Here is a 20,792-nt window from a genome sequence, read left to right on the forward strand (position 1 = left end):
AATAGTCCGTTTTAGATTTTATAGCCTTAGTGACAGGCAAAAATGGATTTTGAGGATGAGTGGCAGTTGTATGCCCCACCCCCCAGCCTCTCTCACTGGTAAGGGACCAGATTCAAACCACATTCTCCATAATGTAGGTGTCAACATGGGTGCCCTAGGCATTGCGTGACCGGTGACAGAGCCCTGCACAGGATTCCTGCTGCCTCTCACACATGGACACTGACAGGTGTCCTAGAGCGCAGCTCCCCTTACCAGTGAATTGGAGCAAAACTCCCAACCCCTTGCTTTGGCCCCGAGTCCAGCCCTTGCCCAACTTTGATCCCCCACTCAGCCTCCCCCATTTCCTCTTCTCCCTCCCAAGCCTAGCTGAGTCTGCTCCCACTTCAGGACTTTTGCACACGCCTATTTTGCCCATTTTAAGTTGAGTTGTCTTACTATTGAGTTGTAAGAGCTCTTTGTAAATGCTGGCTGTAAGTTCTCAAATCCATGTTTAGCAATATTCTCTCCCAGTCTGGCTCCTCAGGTGCCAATCATTATTGTTACTATTAAGGCATTGTTGTTATTACTACTATTATTAGTAAGGGATATGGGCCCAACTCTAAAGGCCAGACCTGCCATGCTTTTAAGGAGTTTACAGTTTTAGAGCGCACAGGTAAATGATTCAAGGGGATACTGCATAAATACTTCACTGAAGACAACAGGTCATAATCAAGAACAGCCACGGTCAGGATTTTTTATTGCAAAAACTTCTTGGGGGGTCAGTGCAGATGAACTGAAATCTGAGAATTAACATAGAGACTGGTCGATTCCCTCAACCCATGCACGGCCCGGGATCCTTCCACGTGGGCACACAGACCACCTCCTCCTCCCGGCGGCGCCGGCTGCGCGCGAAGCTTCTGGCGCAGCCCAACCGCCAGTTAACTGCCGGCTCCGTCCCGCTGCGCCGGCAAGTTCTCAAAAAGAGGCGGAACCAGGAGCACGTGATGCAGCACGTGCGCTGGGGCCTGGCGAGACGGGGGGCGGAGCTAGCGCGTGCGCAGAGGGTACGAAGGAGAAGGCGGGAAAAGACAGGATGGAGCGACAGGGAGTAAGCGACGCTTGTTTTCCTTCGCGCGGAGGGTGGGCTAGCGGGCGGACGGGCGGGAACGGCCGCGATCTCGGGCTTCCCTGGCGGACCCGAACCTGGCCGCTTGTCTCCTGGCATCGGGGCTACCCCTCTCCTGGCCGGGTCCGATTTCCTGACTGACTGACCAGGCCCTGACTGACAGGACTGTGTGACCCACACGCTGACAGCCCGGGCCAGAAGGACAGACTCCCACGCATGGCGCGTGGCAGGAGCAGGGTAGAGAAAGGCTCAGATATCCACGCGCCGCACCCCTTTCTTGTCTTCTTTTTCTCCTACCTCTTCTCCTTCCTCGGAGGACTCGAGCCGACGCACACACCAGTTAGGATCCCAGCGCCCCTCCCGGCGCCCCTGCCCTCACCCCAACCCCTCCAGGTCTCCCCGCCACTGTCCTCCGGCGCTCCAAGCGCAGGGCCCTCCACCACACGTCCCCGACCTCGTGGTGCCCGTCCCCGCCCCGCGCGCCCCTCCTGGGGGTCCCCGGCCTTTCGCAGCGGCACACGGAGGTGCCCGGGGTCGAAAGGGCGGTAGGAGGAGACCTGACCCCTTCTCGCCCTTCCCCCTCTGGCCTCTCAAGCGCTGGCTGTGCTCACAGGTGGACATGCCCCACGTAGAATGCAAGGACCAGGATCCACAGGATCTCCCCCCGCTGGGGGAGAGCAAGGAGCGGCAGCAGGGCGAGGAGAGCCGCGAAGACGAAGCCGGTCGGGGGTCAGCTAGGTGAGGAAGCACCCTGCCCGACGGGTCCACATAAACCCCTGCGTCCTTCTCATTCATCCAGTTCTTCCACGAGACCCTGCCAGCGTCTGCTGTGGGTGCATTTGCTCTGTGTACTGGTCAGACATCTGCCATGTGCGTGGCATGGTTCCAAGGGCCGGGGCACAACAGTGAGCTGACACTCTGGAGGAGGAGAAGAACTAAACGAGGGAATATATAGTCAGGAGACGCTAATACTGTGGGGGGCGGGCCAGAATAGGAGAGAGTGCCAGTTTAGATCAGAAGGTTAGGGAAGACTTCCTGGAGGAGGTGACAAATGAATCAGGAGGGTAGGCAGAGGAACAGCACCTGCAATGTCTGGGAGGAGGACTGTGCTGGAGGAGCCAAAGAGGGTGATAGTAAGAGAGAGAGGCAGCCAGGTAATGGGACTTTGGGTGTTAATCACCCATGAAAAGGTCTGGAATAGAGTGACATGGCAAGGGCTATTGTTAATAAAGTTTTATTGAAATGTAGCCACACTTGTCATGGCTGCTTCTGAAGAGACAGATTTTTGCAACTGAGACTACAGAACCCACAAAGCTGAAAAGATTTACTATCTGGCCCTTTCTAGAAGTTTGAAGTCCTCTGGACTAAGGTATTAAAAGCCTCTCTCTGGCATCCATGTAGAGAATAGATTTTTGAGGGCAGGAGTAGAAGCTGGGAGACCAGTGAGGAGGCGATTGGAATCCTCTAGGGGCAAGGTGACTCCAATTTGGCCCATGGTGGGTCTATTGAGGTGATGAGAAGTCAGATTCTGGATATATTTAAGAAGGTAGAATTGACAGAAATTGCTAATGGATTACTTGTTGGAGCTGAAAGAGCAGCATCAAGGATGACCAAAAAAGTTTTTGTCTTGTACATTTATCTATTCACCAAATATTTCTTGAGGGTCTGTTTTGGCCAGACACTGATGCTGAGTATGCAGCAGTGAACAAATCACAATTTCTGCTCTCTTGGAGCTTTCTTTCACTTAGCACCTTTCTTCCACCTTCACCTAAGGTTTCTCTGTATCTTTTCATGGCTTGATAGCTCATTTCTTTTTAGTGCCGAATAATATTCCATTGTCTGGATGTCCCACAGTTTGTTTATCCATTCACCTACTGAAGAACATCTTGGTTGCTTCCAAGTTTGGGCAGTTCTGAATAGAGCTTCTATAAATATTCATGTGCAGGTCTTCATGTGGACTTAAATTTTTCAATTCCTTTGGGTAAATACCAAGGGGCACCATGGCTTGATCGTATGATAAGAATATACTTAGTTTTGTAAGAAACTGCCAAACTGGCTTCAAAAGTGGCTGTGCCATTTTCCATTCCTGTCATCAATGAAAGAGAGTTCCTGTTGCTCCACATCCTCTTCAGCACTTGATATTGTCACTGTTCTGGATTTTCACCATTTTGATAAGTCTAGCAGCATCTCACTGTTGTTTTAATTTGCAGTTTCCTGAAGAGATGAAGTTACACACCTTTTCATATGCTTATTTATCATCCATATGTCTTCTTGGGGGAGGTGTCTGGATTTTTTGCCCTTTCTTTAATCACGTTGTTTCCTTATTGGTTTTTGTTGTGCTTTTTTTGAAAAAGATTTTGTTTATTTATTTGACAGACAGAGATCACAAGTAGGCAGAGAGGCAGGCAGAGAGAGAAGGAGGAAGCAGGCGTCCCACTGAGCAGAGAGCCCGATGTGGGGCTTGATCCCAGGATCCTGGGATCATGACCTGAGCTGAAGCCAGAGGCTTTAACCCACTGAACCACCCAGGTGCCCCTTTTAAGAGTTCTTTATATATTTTGATACTTGTCCTTTATCATGCATGTGTCTCACAAAGATTTCCCCCCAGTTTGTGGCTTATCTTTTCATTCTGTTAACAATGTCTTTTGCAGAGCAGAAGTTTTTTAATTTTAATGAAGTCCAACTTACCAATTTTTTTTCTCTTGATAGTATATCTTAAGATGGTCCTCTAGATTTTTCTTATGATATCTTCCGGGAGTTTGACAGTGTTTGACATTTAGGTCTGTGCTACATTTTGAGTGAGTTTGTGTGAAAATATGAAGTCCGTGTCTCATTTTTTTGCCCACGGCTGTCCAGTTATTCCAGCACTGTTTGTTGAAAAGTCTCCTTTCTCCATTGAATATTCTTTGCTCTTTTGTCAAAGATCAGTTGACTATATATGTGCAGGTCTATTTCTAGTCTCTCCATTCTGTTCCATTGATTTATTATCTATTCCTATACCGGTACCACACTATTTGGATCACCGTAGGTTTATAGTGCTCTTGAGGTCAAGGAGCATCAGTCCTCCAACTTTATTCTTCTACTTCAATATTAGGTTGGCTATTCTGGGTCTATTGCCAAGCTGATTTTCTTTTTTTTTTTTAAGATTTTATTTATTTGACAGACAGAGATCACAAGCAGGCAGAGAGGCAGGCAGAGAGAGAGGGGAGGAAGCAGGCTCCCCGCTGAGCAGAGAGCCTGATGCGGGGCTCGATCTCAGAACCCTGGGACCATGACCTGAGCCAAAGGCAGAGGCTTTAACCCACTGAGCCACCCAGGCACCCCACCAAGCTGATTTTCTGAAAAAGAGAGAGAGAGAGAATAATAATAAAATAATGTGATTTCAACTGGCGGCATGTGCTATGAAGGAACAAAACTAGAGTAAGGAGCAACTAGAGTGATAGGGAGTTTAGAGTAGTTAGAAAAGAGTTCTAAGGAGGTTACATGACAAGGAGCAGCCAGGAGGCCTCGGGGGGCCCAGATGTGCCGGGCAGAGTAGAAGTCTCTGAGGTATGAATAAGCTTGGTGTGCTCACAAAGCAGTCGCAAGGTTAGCATATCAGCACTGTGATTGGCAGCAGGGGGATACCCTGAGTCCACCGGACAGAGGCACTCCTACCCTCCTGGTGCTTCCATCTGACCGAGAGGCAGATACTGAACAAACACCGACATGGGAGAGAATGGGGTGCTGGGAAAACACTTCTCCTGGGGGCAGCCAGCCCCGAATGGGGACCAGAGACGGCACCCTTGAAGAAGCAATGCTGAATCTAAAGGTATGGGAGAATGAACGTTGAGTGGCATGGGGGTGGGAGGACGGGCTGAGAAGAGTTTGTGCAAGGGCCCTGTGGTGTTCAGGGAAGTGAGGGCAGGCCAGTGTAGCTGGGTATGGTTGTGAGTGCGAGAGGAGCACTGGCTGGCTTGGCAGAGGCCAGGTAATGCGTTTTGTCAGCTACAGACTTTATTCAGAGAACTTTTTTGGTAATAGCTTGAGATATAATTCACATACTACAATTCCCCCACCTAAAATGTACAACTCAACTGTTTTTAGTACATTCACAGAGCTGTGAATCACCACAGTCAACTTTATAACATTTTCTTTGCCCCAAGAAGAAACTTTGCACCCCTAACCATCATTCCCTGGTTTCTGGATCTCCCCCAGCCCCGTGGTAAACACTACTTTCTGCCACTCTGGAAATGGATTTGCTTCTGCTGGACGTTTCATGTAAGCAGACTCATACACTTATGCCGTCCTTTGCGACTGGCTTCTTTCACTGAGCATAAAGTCTTCAGGGTTTATCCACATTGTAACACGTATCAGAACTCCATTTGTCCATATGGCTGAATGATATTCTACATTGTGGACTCACCGTGTTTTACTTATCCATTCATTGGTTGATGGGTTGATGGATGTTTGAGTTGTTTCTGGTTTTTGGTTCTTGTGAGTAATGCTGCTATGAATATCCAGGCACAAATTTTGGTGTGGGCGTCCATTTCCATTTCTCTTGGGTAGATACCTAGGAGGACAATCACTGTGTCAGAGAAGTGCCATGTTCTGGTTCCTGTTCTTAAAAGACACTGGCTGCTTTGTGGAGAATGGGTGGGAGCGGGCAGGAATGGACGTGGTGAGATCAGGGGGGAGGTTCCTGTGGGGGTAGCATCTAGCAGGGCAGATGGAGAGAAACTCTTACGGGGGTGGAAGGAGCATTTAGTGCAGCATGAGGAAGGGGTGAGCCGAGGATCTCTCCCAGCTGGTGTGCTAGCAAACGGTGGAAAGGCCGGTGTGTCAGGCATTGTGACTGGCAGCGGGGATAGCCTGCTGGCTTGTGCTGGAGCAGGCTCCTCCCAGTCCGCAAGAGCCAGTTCTACACATCTCTTCCCAATATAGCATTTAGCCCTTTTATGTTGGTAGCTTGAAATTGGCTATACTGGGAGTCTGCACCATGGAAATTGGCAAAGAGTACAAATCAGGCCTTTTTTCTCCCCCACCAAGAGCCACTTGCTAAATGTTTACTAGCACACAGCTTTCTCCCCACTTTGGACTGGTTTCCAGCTGGTAATGGTTTCCATGGCAGAGGCAGGAACATAAGTTCCATTTTGCCCTTATTGAGCTTGAGGCGACATGGGACACGCACATGAACACGTCCAGCTTACAGTCGGATTTGCTGACCTGGAACTCGGGGTTGACAAGGGGCTGGAGATGGCACCGTGGGAGCTACTGTTTCAGTGGCAGCTGTGGGGTGAATGAGCTCACCTGGGGAAGGAGTGCGACAAGGCCAGGCTCAGGACAGGGCCCTGAGGACTCGAGGTATAAAGCCAGGTTCCCCTTCTCTCCAGATTGCTCAGCTGTAAAGCAGGCTACAACGGGGAGTGGTTTCTAGGTGTGTATTATCAGCTGGAGACCAGAAAAAAGAAGGAAGTGACTGCAGTCATTTGTTTGATAACATCTTCCTGCAAATACGGTGTTTCGACCTGGATCGAAGTGGCAAAGAGACACAGACAACTGCGTATCAGAGACTTCAGGGAGTTCCACTAGAGCTTTGGGCTGAAAAAACAGATGGACTAGAACCAGTGCAAGGGCCAATTATTAGATCCAGCAGCAGACACTCAGCGACATGATTAAAATGTGAACACATTTCGGGAAAGAAAAGCAGAGGGTAAGGAATGGGCTCAGTAGCTTTGATTCAAACCTTCCCCCTTCCTGGCTGCACTTCAGCAAAACCTCATTTCGCCCAAGCACCAGAGATTCTGTTGTGTTCCTCCTTGAATGTTTGATTAGCTTGTCTCCCCTCCTGGGACTGCCGCCTGCGGTGGTCATAAGTGGCTGGCGGATTGTTTACTTGTATATCTGTTAGAGGCCACGGAGGGAGGGCCCCACCAGCGGGCGACTCTGGCTCATACGCCTGCCAATCAGAGCTTTACCTGGAGCGAACAGATGGTCTCTTCACTTAGACCCATTTCCTCACCGTTCCCGGGCCCCCTGCCAGCGTGGGCCCTGCTCGGAAACTATGTCCTAATCCTTGCAGCCGAATTAAGGACTCCTTAGAAGGACAGACCATAATAGATGAGCGTGGTGAAGTGTTCACAGCCCCCACCCCAAGTCCCCCCTGCCCGACCCCAGCCTGCTTTGTTGGGCCTACTTCCATTCGCTGGCCTCCATCCAGGGTTGGGCAACAGAAGCAGGCCTGGGAATGGGGGAAACCAGTGAAGAGGACATCGTGCATTTTGTTTATTAAAGTTAATTGGTGAATGCAGGCCCAGGAAAGCCTATGATTCATTAGCATCCTGATGAATATGCAGCTGCTGAGTATTAAGAAAAATGAAATGGAAAGAAATAAATCCCCAAAGGAGAGGTTGGAAAAAATCAAGAAGCTCTCTGCAGACATGCGATGCAGGCCTTTGTCCCACAACAAAATTTGAATGAGACGAATTCAAGTGATTTTTCACCATTTGCATAGCTGCCACGAAAACCATTCCATCCTCATCCCTGGAGCGTGATAAAGGAGTGACTTTGAACTGCTAGCAGCGCAGGCCAGTTGTGAGCAGTTGTGTAAAAAAGAAGCACCTGTTTTTATAATTGATTTTCATTTCAGATCCTTGCTCTGTCAGGACACGGCGACTGTGGGCACGGAGGTTTGTGAGCAGGAATGTTACATAGGGCTCTGGAAGAAGTTCATTCCTTCACGTATTCAGTGACTATTTGTGCCGCCTTTGGGTTCTATAGAATGCTGTCCCCTCCCTGAGTGTGCACAGTGTCCTGGAAGGAACCAATGTGTGTAAACCGTGGCAGTGTTGCGATTAGTAAGCGGAGGTGCTGAGGGGGTGCACTAGCAGAAACTCGGAATGGTGAAACTGTAGGAAGGGAAAGTCATTTCAGGCAAAGGCCGGTGGGTTTGGTGAAGTTGTGGAACATTCCAAATTGCTCGGAGTGGAGGGTGGCGAGGGAAGGTGGCAGCCTGGGCCCTGGAAGGCCTTGTGTGCTGTGCGAGGGAATTTACTTGATCCTGTAGCACGTGGGGGCTCTCAGGCTGTCAAGCAGGAGTAAGACATCAGATTGCAGTTTGGAAGGTCCCTAAAGACCAGGTGAGAAATGATAGGTGTGGAGTTCCAAATGATTAGGCAGAGGGGAGATGATAGGTTTGGGAGAGATTAAGGGGGTGGAAGGGAGGATTTTCTGACAGGATGTGGAGGACAGAGAGAAGCTGGACTCTAGGCTGGCTTTTAACTTTCTGGCATGGGAACCAGGTGGCTTTTGGTTTCATTCATAGAAGGGGGAGGAGAATGGCGATGTTGGTGCGCAAATTTGGGAGTCTGAGATGCCTCCGGGACAGCCGAGTGGAGAGGGTCAGGAGGTAGTCAAATACATTGTTGGGAGCTCAGGAGACGGGTGTGAGCAGAGGATGAACTCGGGGGTTGTAGAAGGTGGATGGTAATGAAAGCCCTCGCTAGACATTTCATTCATTTATTCCACGCCTCTCTATTACTCCTATCAGGAGACGTAGGTATTATGGACATGAAGATGAGTGACACATGGCCCGGTCCTCCCAGAGACGACGGGGGAAGCTGAGGGGCAGGCCCTGACACCGTGGGTGCTGTGTGCATGTAACTCAGCCAGGGAAGACTTTCTAGAAGAGGCAGGATATAGGCAGGGAGAAGGACTGGCTACAGGGGTGCCTTTGGGGAATGACAGGTTGTACATTGTGAGGTGGTGGGTGGGGATTAGCAGGAAAGACCAGCAGGGAGGAAGGTTGGGGGTCCTGGCTTCAGAGCAAGGGTGTGAACAATGGTGAGAACAATGGTGTGAAGAGAGCGAGGCCAGCAACAGAGTCTGGGGACGTGATGTGTCGGGAATGGCAGGGAAGGGTGGTCAGTAGCACGAGCTGCAGCCAGTAGGTCAAGGGTATTATGGCCTGAGGTATCTGCCAGCTGCGACAGGGGACCTTGGCAGGAAACGCTTCATTTGAGAACTGGGGCAGGAACCAGTGGGCCGAGAAGAGAGAGGTGAGAAAACGCACTCAGAAAGTGCCGGCAGCTCTTTCTAGATGAGCTACGTGGCTGTGAAGGGAAGGAGGAGGAGGTGGCTGGCTGAGGGCTACCTGGTGTTGGAGGGGAGGGGTGCGTATATGTGTGCTGTTTTAAGATGTGAAACTGGGGATGACATGTCCCGGAATGGGTCAGCCCAAGGGAGAGGTCAAAGGTACAAGAAGAGGGTGAGGTACAGAGGGGAAGGGGATTGGGAGGCCCGCAGAGGCATGGAACCCTTCTCCTGCCTGCCATGTGGGGAATCTGGAAAGAAGAGAGTGGTTGTGGATCCATTTATGGGGGGGGGGCAGTGGAGGAAGTTACTGGCCTGTTTGTGAATACACTGTGTGTGTATCTGCTCAGGGTGAGGGGAAGCAAGTGTTCGGCCAGGGACAGGAGAGTTGTGAAGGTTTGGAATGGCTGGTAAGAATGAGAGAGGGAGGTGACAAGAGCACAGACAGGGTGCCCAGTGACCTTGAGGACCCCCCAGAAACTAGACAGCCAGACTGCAGTGACCTTGTTCACAGGATCATTATTTCCAGTGTCATTCAAGTTCCTAAGTCTAAAAAAGATACAACGCTGGGTTATGGACAGCCGGGGTGGGGTTTCGGTGTGGGTGTGACACAGGGGTGAAGGGAAGAGGGTCTAAGAACCCCAGATGAAGATTGTAGTGATAGAGCCCCTGGTTTAGGCTGAACAGGGGGCAGTCAGTGCTTGAGGTCTCAAGGAAGTCAAACACCGGGCTTTCTGGAACCCATATCCACAATTCATTCCCTCATCATCATGCAAAGCATGGCTGTCTTTTTAAGAGCCATCCACTTTTTTTTCACATGCATCCAAATGTTATAAAAGTCTGAATGTTGAGCTGTCGGTGTCTGGGGTTAGGGGGTCTGGCTGGCTCAGTCAGAAGAGCGTGGGACTCTTGGTCTTGGGGTTGTGAGTTTGAGCCCCACTTCAGGTGTAGAGATTACTTAAAAATGAAATCATAAAAAAAGGAAAAAAATAAAATGTGTACCCAAGCTCTGAATTAATGTCCTTCTGGCTCACTTCCCCGCAGGAAAGCAAGCTAGGAGGCCATAAACTCCTTACTGAACCTTTTTCCTGCAGTACAATGTCTTTTTACAAGAATGCTCAGGAATGCTTTAGTTCGTTTATTTTCTGGCGGACATAAGTCTCTGCTATAGTTTATCTGCCTCAGAGACACACTTTCCCATCTTGATAAATGCACTGACCACACACACGTGTCTCGCCTTGGAGGCTGATGAACTTGCATGCTTTATATGAGGCCAGAGGAGGGCAGAATAGATCAGACAGATGGAAGGCGTCCTTCATTCATTCAACAAACAATGAAGATTTACTAAGTGGTGAGTGCTGGGAATTCAGAGATAAATAGGACACAGCCTTTTGGGGAGACAGGAATGGAAGCTGTGACAGGCACATGCAGTGACAGAGACAGGCACAGGGTCGTGGACAGTTTATCAAAGGAGGCATTGGTATGGGCTAGGTCTCACAGGTCAAGTCAGAGAGCAAGCACAAAGCGACAGAGGTAAGAAGCCATCTGGCAAGGAGTACTCGAGGACCAGGACACAGCTGAGGTCTAGGGCCCGAGAGCTTTCATGCAGGCAAGAACTCTGGCCACCCAGGCTCTTGTGCTCAGGGGTTTCACTGTGCTTCTGTCCTGTGCCAAAAGGAAGAGCTTAGGCAGTCAAGAAACCACCAAGAAAAAGTTTTATGGAGAAAGCATCCAAAAATCAAGATGTAATTTTCTAAGTAATCAGTGCCTGGCTTGTGGTCTCGGCCAACTCTATGGCTGCTTGTGAACTGGTGTATTCAGGAACTGCTCTGTTGGCACCTCTGAGTCAGCCATTAAGAGCTGGAAGGACCTGAGACGGCAAAGAAACAGAGGACCCTGGGGCAGCAGGACATGGGCTGGGGAATCAGGCCAGCTGGGTGCCACACCCATCTCCACCACACACTGGCCGGTGACCCTGGGCTGGTGACACACTGACTCTGCGTCCTCAGTGAGGAGGCAGGTAAAGACCATGGGTGGACCAACCCCAAAGCACGGTCAAGAGGATGGAGCAAGACAAGGTGTGCAGTTAGGAGGGTGCCTGACGGAAAGTGCTTACAGATCAGATAAAGCAGAGATACAGAACAAAAAAAAAAAAGATGAAAGGAGGGAGGGAGAGAAGGAAGGAGCCCTACCGTACCGTAAACATTTTAATCTTAATTTAGAACACCAAGGGGTCTGCTAATCAGATGGCTACCTTTTTTTTTGCATAAACTTCATTCTTAATGCATTACCCACAATTTCCACTTCATTTTTAAATATTTTATTTATTTAAAGTAGGTTCTACATCTAACGTGGGGCTTGAACTCAGGACCCCAAGATCAAGAGTTGCATATTCCACTGACTGAGCCAACCAAGCACTCCTCCAGTTCTTTGTTTTTAAACCAGAGTGAAAAGTCGTAGGTCTTGACAAAGCAGTCTATATGCAGAATCCTTCTAAATGTTTACAAGCTTTGCCCCAATCTACAGTTGTTGATATACTATCGTAGAAATGACACTCATTTCAACGCAACAAGTTGGTGTAGTAACGTGAGAGTGGGCTCTGAAGCCCAGGAGATCTCCATTCTGGAACTTTCGGTGGGTTTTGTTTGCACCTCTGTATCTATTTCCTTAGTTATAAAATGGAGAGATGCTGTCCCTGCTTCACAGGGCAGTGTGTGAGTGAATAAGCAAGCGTCACCCACAGGAGACACACAACACTGGTTCCCCTCCCAGCACCGAGCTAATTGAGATCAGCGCTCTGGAGAGAATTTAGTGTTGACCTCAGTTTCCTGTACTTGCAGAAGTCAGGTTTCTAGCCCCTCTATCGCCACCTCCAGTGCCAACCGCCAGCTGATGATGCTAGAAGGGAAGTCAGGATCCTACTTTTCTTCTCTGGACTCAAGCATTGACATCCTGAAGAAGAGGGCCCAGGAGCTGATTGAAAACATCAACGAGAGCAGACAGAAGGACCACGCACTTATGACCAACTTCAGGGACAGCCTCAAGATCAAGGTGAGAGATTCTCCCACACACTGCAAAGCCCCAGAGGGCAGGGGGAAGGCGACCTCTGTAAGGGGTGAAAGGGGAGGGGATGAGCTACTTCGACTGAGTGTCTTTGAGGTTCTAGGCCTGATGCTAAGCAAGCTGCAGATAGTACCTCATTTCCTCCTGCAACAATCCGGCCAAGAGCTCAGACCTGTTTTATAGATGGGAAAGTAAGGTTTGGACATACTTTGCCCAAATGAAAGAGCCAGGATGAGGAACAAAGGCCCATCTGCCCCCACAGTCCACCCCTCTTATTTCATGCCAGGGCTGATGACCATGGGAGTAGAGGCTGAGGCATAGCCTTCTTTGTCACACACATCTGTCCTCCAGAAGTTGAATGGCTTGTGGGGTGCCCGGCTGGCACCTAACTCTTGATCTCAGGGTTGTGAGTTTAAGCCTCACATGGGGTATAGTAATTACTTACAAATCTTCCCCTCACAAAAAAAGAATGGAATGGTTTGTGATGGGAGGGTAGGGTCCCCTTGACATGGCTGGGCCTTAAAGTGTCTAACAAACACTGATGTTATGTTCAGGTCCAACATTCATGATTGTCCCGGAAGCTTCTTCAGAATGCATCATGAGTTCTGTGAGTGGGACAGCTTGTTGGACACATAGGGGACACATGTCATGCACCTCTCAAAGACAGGCTGACTTTTTCCCTTCTCCCTCCCCCCATCCCTACCAGTACACGCCCTGATACATCAGAGAAAACTTAGAAGGTAGAGAAGAGTAGAACATAGCAGAAAAAATAGAAAACATTCCTATGATCTCACTAAGCAGACACTACTTGGTCGCATGTTTTCTTCTAGTTTCCACTGCATATTTTCTTCCTAATCTGTCTGAGCCTGTACTATATACATAATTTTGCATCTTCCTTTAAAAATTTTTTTAAAATATACAGGCAATTTCACTTCCAGTCACTGGAATTGTTGTTACCATTTTTATAAGATAAATTGCAGAAATCTTAGCGAGACGCTTAAAAACAAACATCTTGTGATGCCTCTTGTTTGATTTTCTAAAAACATGCTTTATTTTTTAAAAAGGTTTCAGACCTGACAGAAAAGCTCGAGGAGAGGATGTATCAGATTTATAATCACCACAACAAGATCATTCAGGACAAGCTCCAAGAGTTCACCCAGAAAATGGCAAAGATCAGCCATTTGGAAACAGAGCTCAAACAAGTGTGCCACACCGTGGAGACAGTGTACAAGGACCTGTGCGTCCAGCCTGAGGTATGACTAACAGCACGCCTGTGGGCGCCACTGAGGAAGGCTAAGATGAAGTAAATGTCAACACAAACCAAGGACGTTAGCACCGAGCCCAGCCCCAAACCCCACAGGGGCCACTATCCCAGCAAAACCCCTGATGCTCTGGCCCCCCTCCCCATGGTCCCAGGCTCCCTGAGGTGGTATGTTTGAGCTGAGAAGCTAGACGGTTGTTACTCGCCACCACTGCCTGGTCAGCTCTGTGGTGACAGAAAGGACAGCGGCCCCTCTGTCTACAGTCCTGAGCCCGGGTCAGTGCCTAACCAGGGTTATTACAGCAGAGCCCAAAACTCGGACACGGGCCACACCACTTGAGGGGGAAATCCCTGAATGTCAAACACCTCACAGTCCCCACACTTTTCCTGTGACTGAAATGACTTCTTGGTCATTTGGATCTTGGGTGGTTTGGATCAGGATCTTGGGTGGTTACAATTAAATGTGGCCCAATACCTTGGGGTCACACATGCCGACTTTATTAGTCTTTTACTCTCTCTCTGCCCCAACATCCAGCATTAGGCATTCACCCACAAGATGGGAGGGTCGGGGGGCACACAGTGGACTCCCGGTGTGTGGGGCCTTTGCTCAGTCAGACACCAGCGGCTGCCTCCATGCCACTCTCCTTCCCTCTTCCGGCTCCCATCAAGAGAAGCTTCTGTTCCAAGATAAGTGGAATCCATTCCCGTCCATGGTTAAAAGTGGGTTGAGAAACTTGGTACAGAGAGTCCCATCTTCTTTTTAAGGAACACATTTGAATGACTTCAAAGGGAAAATTCTGATAATTAAGAATCAGTGTCTCTCACTTCCCACTATAAAAATTGGCTCCATCTGCCACCCCCTGAGTAAGCTCAGAGCACAGCACTTCCCTGGGAAGGAGCCTGAGACCATCTGGGCTCCCGGGTGAAGTATGTTCACTTGCTGGCCGTGAACGCCTGGATCCCTGTGATCGCCCTTCCAAGGATCAGAGCGTGAATGTCGTGAGTGCCTGGACAAGATAAATGCAGAGTCGGTGTGGCGTCCGAACAGCTCCCAGCCTCGCTTTAACGTCAGTCTTCATGTCCCTTCTCCCCCTAGGCTACTACTTCGGAAGACCAGGCCCACAAAGAGGGCGAATTCTGAGAGCTACTGGGAGCATCCCCTCTTGGTGACAGCCACCAAGAGAAGGCTGAGGCCACCACTGGTGCCATGCTGAAAAAATTTTTTTCACAGTTCTGCAATGCATCTTGGCAAAAATAAAAAAAGTTAAAAAACAAAAACAAAAACAAAAACGAAACAACCCAACAAGGGTCCTTGTGCTAGACCCAGAACTTCAAGTCCAGCCCTGGCTGTGGGCCCAGCTTTGGGACTCCCCACACTTGGCAGATTCATCCCACCCAATCCTGCACAGTTGGTTAAATGTTTAATTTTCAACCCATTCATGCTTCTTTCCCTGTGGGATAGGTCAGGCCCTTTCTTATCCACAGAAGAGATGGGGAAGCAAAAATCAGAAAAACTGCTTGTCCAGCTGATCTCCGCCATCCTAGAGCCACCGTGCGGTATCCCATATCCCCCTCTCTCCAGGCTGGGTAACATGTCAGAGCCTCAGTGCTCTCCTTTGCTCTTTCTCAGTTTAAATGGGTGAAGAGATACCTCCGCCCTTTCATGGGGCAAAATAATTATGTTTACTTCCCAAAGTGCCAATCTGACCCCATCCCTCCCCTGCGTAACTCCCTGAAGGCCCCCCTCTGCTCGTCCTCAGGGTCATCCCCACACCGGTAGTATCCCCCCAACCCTCCGTCTTGCTGTTTCTGGAATGTCCCATCCAGAATAGCACCCAGAAGCTGTTTTGCCGTCCCAGGGAGCTACGCTTCCTTTCAGGCCTAATATGGTCCCACTTTCTCCCCAAGATGAGCACTTGTACCCCTTTACATTTCTGCCTGGCTCATACGAGATGGTACTATTTTTTCCTTTTTTTTTTTTTAGTTTTAAATGATCTTTTTCCATGTCAGTTTTCCCATGAGGAAAGGGATTTTGGGCCCCATGCAAGTTAACAACCAGTCACCAGGTCCAGACACCCCAGCCTGACTGTGATTTGTCTTTTTTCTCTTAACGTAAAATGGGGTGGTGATTCCTGTGTGTAGCTGCACGTTTGCTCCCGGGCACCCACCAGCTCACCAGGCGTCATGCCCCACGCTGGGGGTGCCCGAGGAGGTTGCAAAGCCCTAGGCAGCACCATGGGAGAAAGGCCAAGAGCAGGTCACTGCCACAATCCCTGTGTGAGCCATTCCCGATGAAGAACACAGTGGGACTTGCCCCAGGTCACACTGCTAGTGATGACAGCTGGAAGGACGACTCAGGCCTGCTGTCCCCACCCTTCTCCTCTAGACAGTGAGGCCCCTAGAACACTCACCGCCCCACCCCGAGACCCAGCACCTACCTTCATAGGTGTTCACGGCCTCCAGGTTCATGGCATGGCGGATGACGTGATACTCATCAGAAATCCCATTCCCCCCTAGTATGTCTCGGGCCTGGCGGGCGATATCCAGAGCCTTCCCACAGTTATTCCTCTTCAGCAGGGAGACCATTTCTGGAGTGGCCCTGGGAATGGCCCAGGCATGTCACAAGTCTAGGATCACAAAGAACTGATCCCAGAAGTCCCTAAGCCCTGGGCCAACCAGGCCAACCCAGCGGGGGAGAAGATTCCCCAAGTTCTAGTCACAGCAGCAGACACTGAGCTCCCAGTAAGGGACAGGCAGGCAGTCCTGTCCTATTAAGGCCAAGAGGGAGAGAAGGGACAGATCCCCAGGGGCCCCCAGGGAGGAAAGACCCTTCTCCCCAGTTCCAGCCACCACCACGTCCAGCAGGGGCACAGCGTCCCCTCCTTGCTGCCTACCCCCTGCTCCCCTAACACAAAGCCCCTACTTGTCTTGATCCTTCAAGCGGCCAAGCTGCAGGCAGGCGTGAAGGCCCAGCGTGATCTCAGTAAGCATGTCTGCCAGCTTCTTCTGAATCAGCTGGTTCCTGGCCAGTGGGACGCCAAACTGGATCCTGAGCGGGGAAGTCCAGGGCTAAGTGTGGGCATGCTCACTCCCCAGTCCAGGAAGCCTTCCCAGGCTGCCTCGGCCCTCACTGAGTTCACCTTGGCCCTGTCACTGCTCAGCGTCACCAACGTCACTGAGCAGTCGGCCCCTCACTGCTCAGAAGGATTTCCCAGACCATTTCACCCAGTGGGGAACTTAAGTCTGATAGGCAGGAGATGAGGAGTCACTGGTAGGGTAAGGGGTGGAGCCCGTGCCCCCCCACCCCCATCATGCCCCCCAGGAGATCTCACGGCAGCCCCACACACCTGTCCAGGCTGTACTGCCGGGCTGTGTGCAAACAGAATTCGGCGGCTCCGAGCACGCCCCAGGCGATGCCAAACCGGGCATTGTTCAGGCAGCCGAAGGGCCCCTGTGGGGTTGAGAGGGAGGCCTCAGCCCCACCCAGGAGCTCCGAGGCCCCAGGCAGAACTAACTTACGTAGGGGGAAGCCCCCTCCCCAGATGTGCAGTCACGGTAAACAGAGGCATTCAGGGCAGCCATTTCAATCACACACGGTCCCAGCACCAAAGGTCACGCACCCACAGTTTCTACCCAGCCCAGGACCTGCGTCCCAGATGCCCAGATCTAGGGGATGATGTAAGGAGACAGAAAAGAGCGCACGTATCAAAGGATTAAACTGGTTCAGGCCCGGAATGGGCCTTGGCAGAGCCAGTATAAGCGAAATGGTCACCCCAAAAGGGCAACTTCCAAACATCAGTGAGCCAGGCAGAAGCTCTCAGAATCACTCGTGTGTGGGCTCCTCAAGCACAGGGACTGTGTCTGGTCCCCAGCTGGGTCCCCAGCATGGGGCCTGCCCAAGGAAGCTGCACCAGCAGGTGACCTGATACCAGTTCCCAAGGTGGCCGCTGCTCACCGCCAGACCAGATACATCAGGCAGCACATTCTCCTCTGGCACCTCCACACTGTCCATGACGATCATGCCCGTGGACGAGGCCCGCAGGGAGAACTTGCCCTCAATCTTGGGGGCTGAGAGGCCCCGCATCCCCTTCTCCAGCAGGAAGCCCCGAATGCAGCTGTCTTCACACCGAGCCCATACTACAAAGAGGTCGGCCACAGGTGAATTGGTGATCCTGGGGGAGGGATAGGCAGTGAGGGTCTGGCCACCTCCCTCCTGCCCCTGCCCGCCTGCCTGAGACACCCAGGCCCCTCACCAGGTCTTGGTCCCACTGAGGGTGTAGCTCCTGTTGGATGGGTTGTGGCGGGCTCTGGTCTCCATGCTGCCAGGGTCACTCCCATGGTTGGGCTCTGTGAGTCCAAAGCAGCCCAGGAGCTCCCCCTTGGCTGCAGGGACAAGATAGGGTCACAAGTCTGCCTGTCCCCCACTCAACTCCTCTAATGAAAATTGTCGGCCTCCCCACCAAGCCAGGCCAAAGGGAGACCCAACTCTGCCCCCATGGCACTCTCAAGTGGGGTCAGTGTGTGGGGATAGACTCCCACCCACCCCAAGCCACAGGAACGATGCCATGATCGGGTGAGAGGGGCCCCACAGGAGCCAGGAAAGAACGAACCTGTCTTGAAGGCAGTGAAAAGGAGTTAAGCAGGAGGAGGAAGGGTGAAGAGGAGCGGTTCCACTGAGGGTACAGATATGCAAAGGCCCAGTGGTACATGTGGAGAATGCCAGCTGAGTCTGGCTGAGGAGAAGCAGTCGAATGGCCAGAGATGAGGTGGCATGGTCAGCAGAGGCCTGCCTATTCATGAGGGGCCTGGTGGACCCAGTTAGGAAATTGAGACTTTAAACTTTGGGCTGCGATGGGGACACACAGCGAATCAGGAGGGAGATGACGGTGGTAAGTGGGCAGAGTGAAGAGAGACCCAGGAGGAAATATTCAGGATAAAATGTAGGGGTGAGGCCCACAGTCTGGCAGGGGATCTGGGTAGCCATTGGAGCTATCCTTGAGGTAGGGACAGAAGGCAGGCTCTGGGGACAGTCCCATTCCTAAGTTCCAGACCACTGAGATGGTCTTCCTTCCACCAGGCTCTACAGGCAACTGCTCACCCAGCCGGGGCAGGTACTTCTCCTGCTGCTCCTTGCTGCCGTAGGCGTAGATGGGGTGCATGACAAGGGAAGACTGGACACTCATTGCTGACCTGTAGCCACTATCCACCCGCTCCAGCTCTCGGGCCAGGAGCCCATAGGCCACAGATGACACTCCGGCACAGCCATACCCTGGTGGAGGGGAGGGGGAAGGAAGATAGGGCAATGGGAGACAAAAGTCCCGCCCAGCTGGGACCAGTGTGATTCCTGGAGCCTAAGAGACAGTACTATATAGGGGCACCCCAGGAGGGGGCACCGAGCTGGTCCTAGTTTGAAGGTTTATTCATTCTTCCTCACAGTCACTTTCAGATGGAGGAATAACAGCCTCGATTTGCAGACCGGGAAACTCAGGCTCAGGAATAAGAAGGGGCTTTCCAGGGCACAGTGGGGGCTGCATAGTGTAGAAATAAATCTGTCCCTACCTTTGATGGTGGGCCCCAGCACACCAAGTTCCCCCATTTCTGAGATGATCTCTCGGTGAAAAACTGCAAAACACAGATGCTCAAACTCAGGCCCAGCCCTAGCCCACTAGAGCCCCCAACCCAGGGACAGAGGGGGCCCGGGGCCCTGCTAAAGCAAGTGCACAGGGGAGGGTGCCCACCCGCACACCTCAGCACCTTCGTTGCGATTGGCCAGCAGGATTCGGGGCATGAGGCGCTCCTGGCAATAGGTGCGGAAGGTGTCTCTGATGAGGATCTCATCCGCTGTCAGCTGCTCCTCCAGCACCAGCGGGTCCCTCCAGTCAAATAAAGGACGCGAGGCTGGGAGAGGGAGCAGAGAGTGGGACAGGGCTTGACTCGGCCCAGCCCACCGACCACCGCACCCTCCTCTCCTGGAAGGCTCAGCCCCGCTCCAACGCTCCCAACTGGCTCCTGGTGATGTGGGCAGTAAAGACCACTTGCAAGACGGCGTTTCTCCGGGAAAGTCACTGTCTCTGGCCCCGGCCACGCCCTGCCTCCCCTCTGGGGCAGCCCTCGGATTCCGGGACAGAGCCCACCCTGCGCAGACAGTTGGACTGGGGCCGCAGACGTCCGGCGCAAGGAGGGGTCCTTACCCTTAGTCGCTCGGTTCTGTGTCTTCCCGCCCTTTTCTGCAAACACAGGACGAAAAAGTCACTCCGGAAAAGTCCCCCGAGCCTCCAGTTCCACCCTCTCCACACTGCCCCCGACGGGCACTGACCAGTCTGCGCCGCCGCCGACCCCCACCCGCGCAGGAAGCTCAGGCCTGGTCCCCGGCTCAGCAGCCGCTCGGAGAACCTTCTCAGAGCCATTTGGGCAGCGGGTGGGCAAGCAGAGCAACCACGGCCAACCTGGAGGAGCAGGGGCGTCAGGGCGGAGTGGCTTCCACAGGCAGGCGCGGCCCTGGCGCCACTGGCCCCTCTCGCCCCCCTCACCAACGCTTACCCGACGCCTCTCGCCTCACCCTACAGTCCACAGTACGACAGGCAAAATCGTCTGACCTCTGCAGGGGGTGGGAGGGGCGGATGCCGAATGGGGCTTCTCATTGGTCTGTGCTAGGACCCCGCTCCTCCACGGCTCTGCCTTTTAAAAGGGCCACGGCAGTCTGGCGGTGGAATCGTGAACGTCCGGGCCAAGAGCCGTTAGCGGCTTTAAGAAGCAGAACAGGGAAGGGGCGGAAGGTGAGTGCGCCAAGCCAATTGGCCAGCTGTGTTCCTGTTCTGATTGGCCCTAGGAGGGGGCTCGGCCCACTCTTGATTGGTCAGTTGCAGGGGCCGTGTGCCGAAGGGTTCTGGAGTTAAACGAGGAAACCGAGGCACCAGAAAAATGAGTCCTGGGAGCCTGGAGGGTAGACCTTGATGTCTCTCCTCTAATGGCTGCTGTGGGGAGCAGGTGGAGAGGCGGGCTCCTGTGGGCGATCGCAGCCCAACCTACCTGCCAGTCGGTCCTAGGAAGCACGTATAGTCATGAGCGACCGTGTGTGTGACTTGGGGTGATTGCCGTGCGCTGTTGCTTTTTGTATCTCCGTGTGTGATGGTGCCGGACTGGCTATGTATCTGTATGCGGGTGTACCTACGACGTTGTGGGGCGGTTGACTGTGGCCGGTTGTATGCCACTGTAACTGGCTGTGGCTGTGTGCCTGAATGTCTTTGTGGTTTCTTGTAGTTGTGTGTAGTTGTAAGCTTGTGTATTGGTATT

General features: G+C 51.9%; 2 protein-coding genes across 2 annotated transcripts; one reads left to right on the forward strand and one right to left on the reverse strand.

The window, feature by feature from the left end:
* Positions 1–1,321: 1,321 nt before the first annotated feature.
* Positions 1,322–14,826, forward strand: SYCE2 (synaptonemal complex central element protein 2). Its single transcript, XM_044254095.1, has 5 exons — positions 1,322–1,498; positions 1,719–1,843; positions 12,016–12,226; positions 13,303–13,491; positions 14,596–14,826. Exons 1-5 carry the CDS (start codon positions 1,322–1,324, stop codon positions 14,638–14,640), a joined length of 747 nt encoding a protein of 248 aa, XP_044110030.1. The 3' UTR covers positions 14,641–14,826.
* On the reverse strand, positions 13,266–20,110 carry GCDH (glutaryl-CoA dehydrogenase). Its single transcript, XM_044254094.1, has 12 exons — positions 20,040–20,110; positions 19,816–19,945; positions 19,691–19,726; positions 19,254–19,397; positions 19,059–19,121; positions 18,598–18,768; positions 17,753–17,882; positions 17,455–17,671; positions 16,847–16,950; positions 16,423–16,548; positions 15,938–16,098; positions 13,266–14,506 (listed from the first exon to the last, which is right to left on the reverse strand). The coding sequence occupies exons 2-12, from the start codon at positions 19,904–19,906 to the stop codon at positions 14,433–14,435; spliced, it is 1,317 nt and encodes a 438-aa protein (XP_044110029.1). The 5' UTR covers positions 19,907–19,945; positions 20,040–20,110; the 3' UTR covers positions 13,266–14,432.
* Between the last annotated feature and the right edge of the window lie 682 nt (positions 20,111–20,792).

The sequence above is a fragment of the Neovison vison genome, chromosome 6 (assembly GCF_020171115.1).
Source record: "Neovison vison isolate M4711 chromosome 6, ASM_NN_V1, whole genome shotgun sequence".
NCBI lineage: Eukaryota > Metazoa > Chordata > Mammalia > Carnivora > Mustelidae > Neogale > Neogale vison.

What these genes read in the sequence shown, in the direction of transcription:
- SYCE2 (XM_044254095.1), top strand. Translation starts at nt 1,322, where the DNA reads ATGGCGCGTGGCAGGAGCAGGGTAGAGAAAGGCTCAGATATCCACGCG. An exon ending in GGGACAGCCTCAAGATCAAG is followed by an intron (nt 12,227 to 13,302) that starts GTGAGAGATTCT and finishes TTTTTTAAAAAG; the next exon opens with GTTTCAGACCTGACAGAAAA. An exon ending in ACCTGTGCGTCCAGCCTGAG is followed by an intron (nt 13,492 to 14,595) that starts GTATGACTAACA and finishes TTCTCCCCCTAG; the next exon opens with GCTACTACTTCGGAAGACCA.
- GCDH (XM_044254094.1), bottom strand. Translation starts at nt 19,906, where the DNA reads ATGGCTCTGAGAAGGTTCTCCGAGCGGCTGCTGAGCCGGGGACCAGGC. An exon ending in GCTGGCCAATCGCAACGAAG is followed by an intron (nt 19,122 to 19,253) that starts GTGCTGAGGTGT and finishes TGTGTTTTGCAG; the next exon opens with TTTTTCACCGAGAGATCATC. An exon ending in CTGATGTATCTGGTCTGGCG is followed by an intron (nt 16,951 to 17,454) that starts GTGAGCAGCGGC and finishes TCAACCCCACAG; the next exon opens with GGGCCCTTCGGCTGCCTGAA.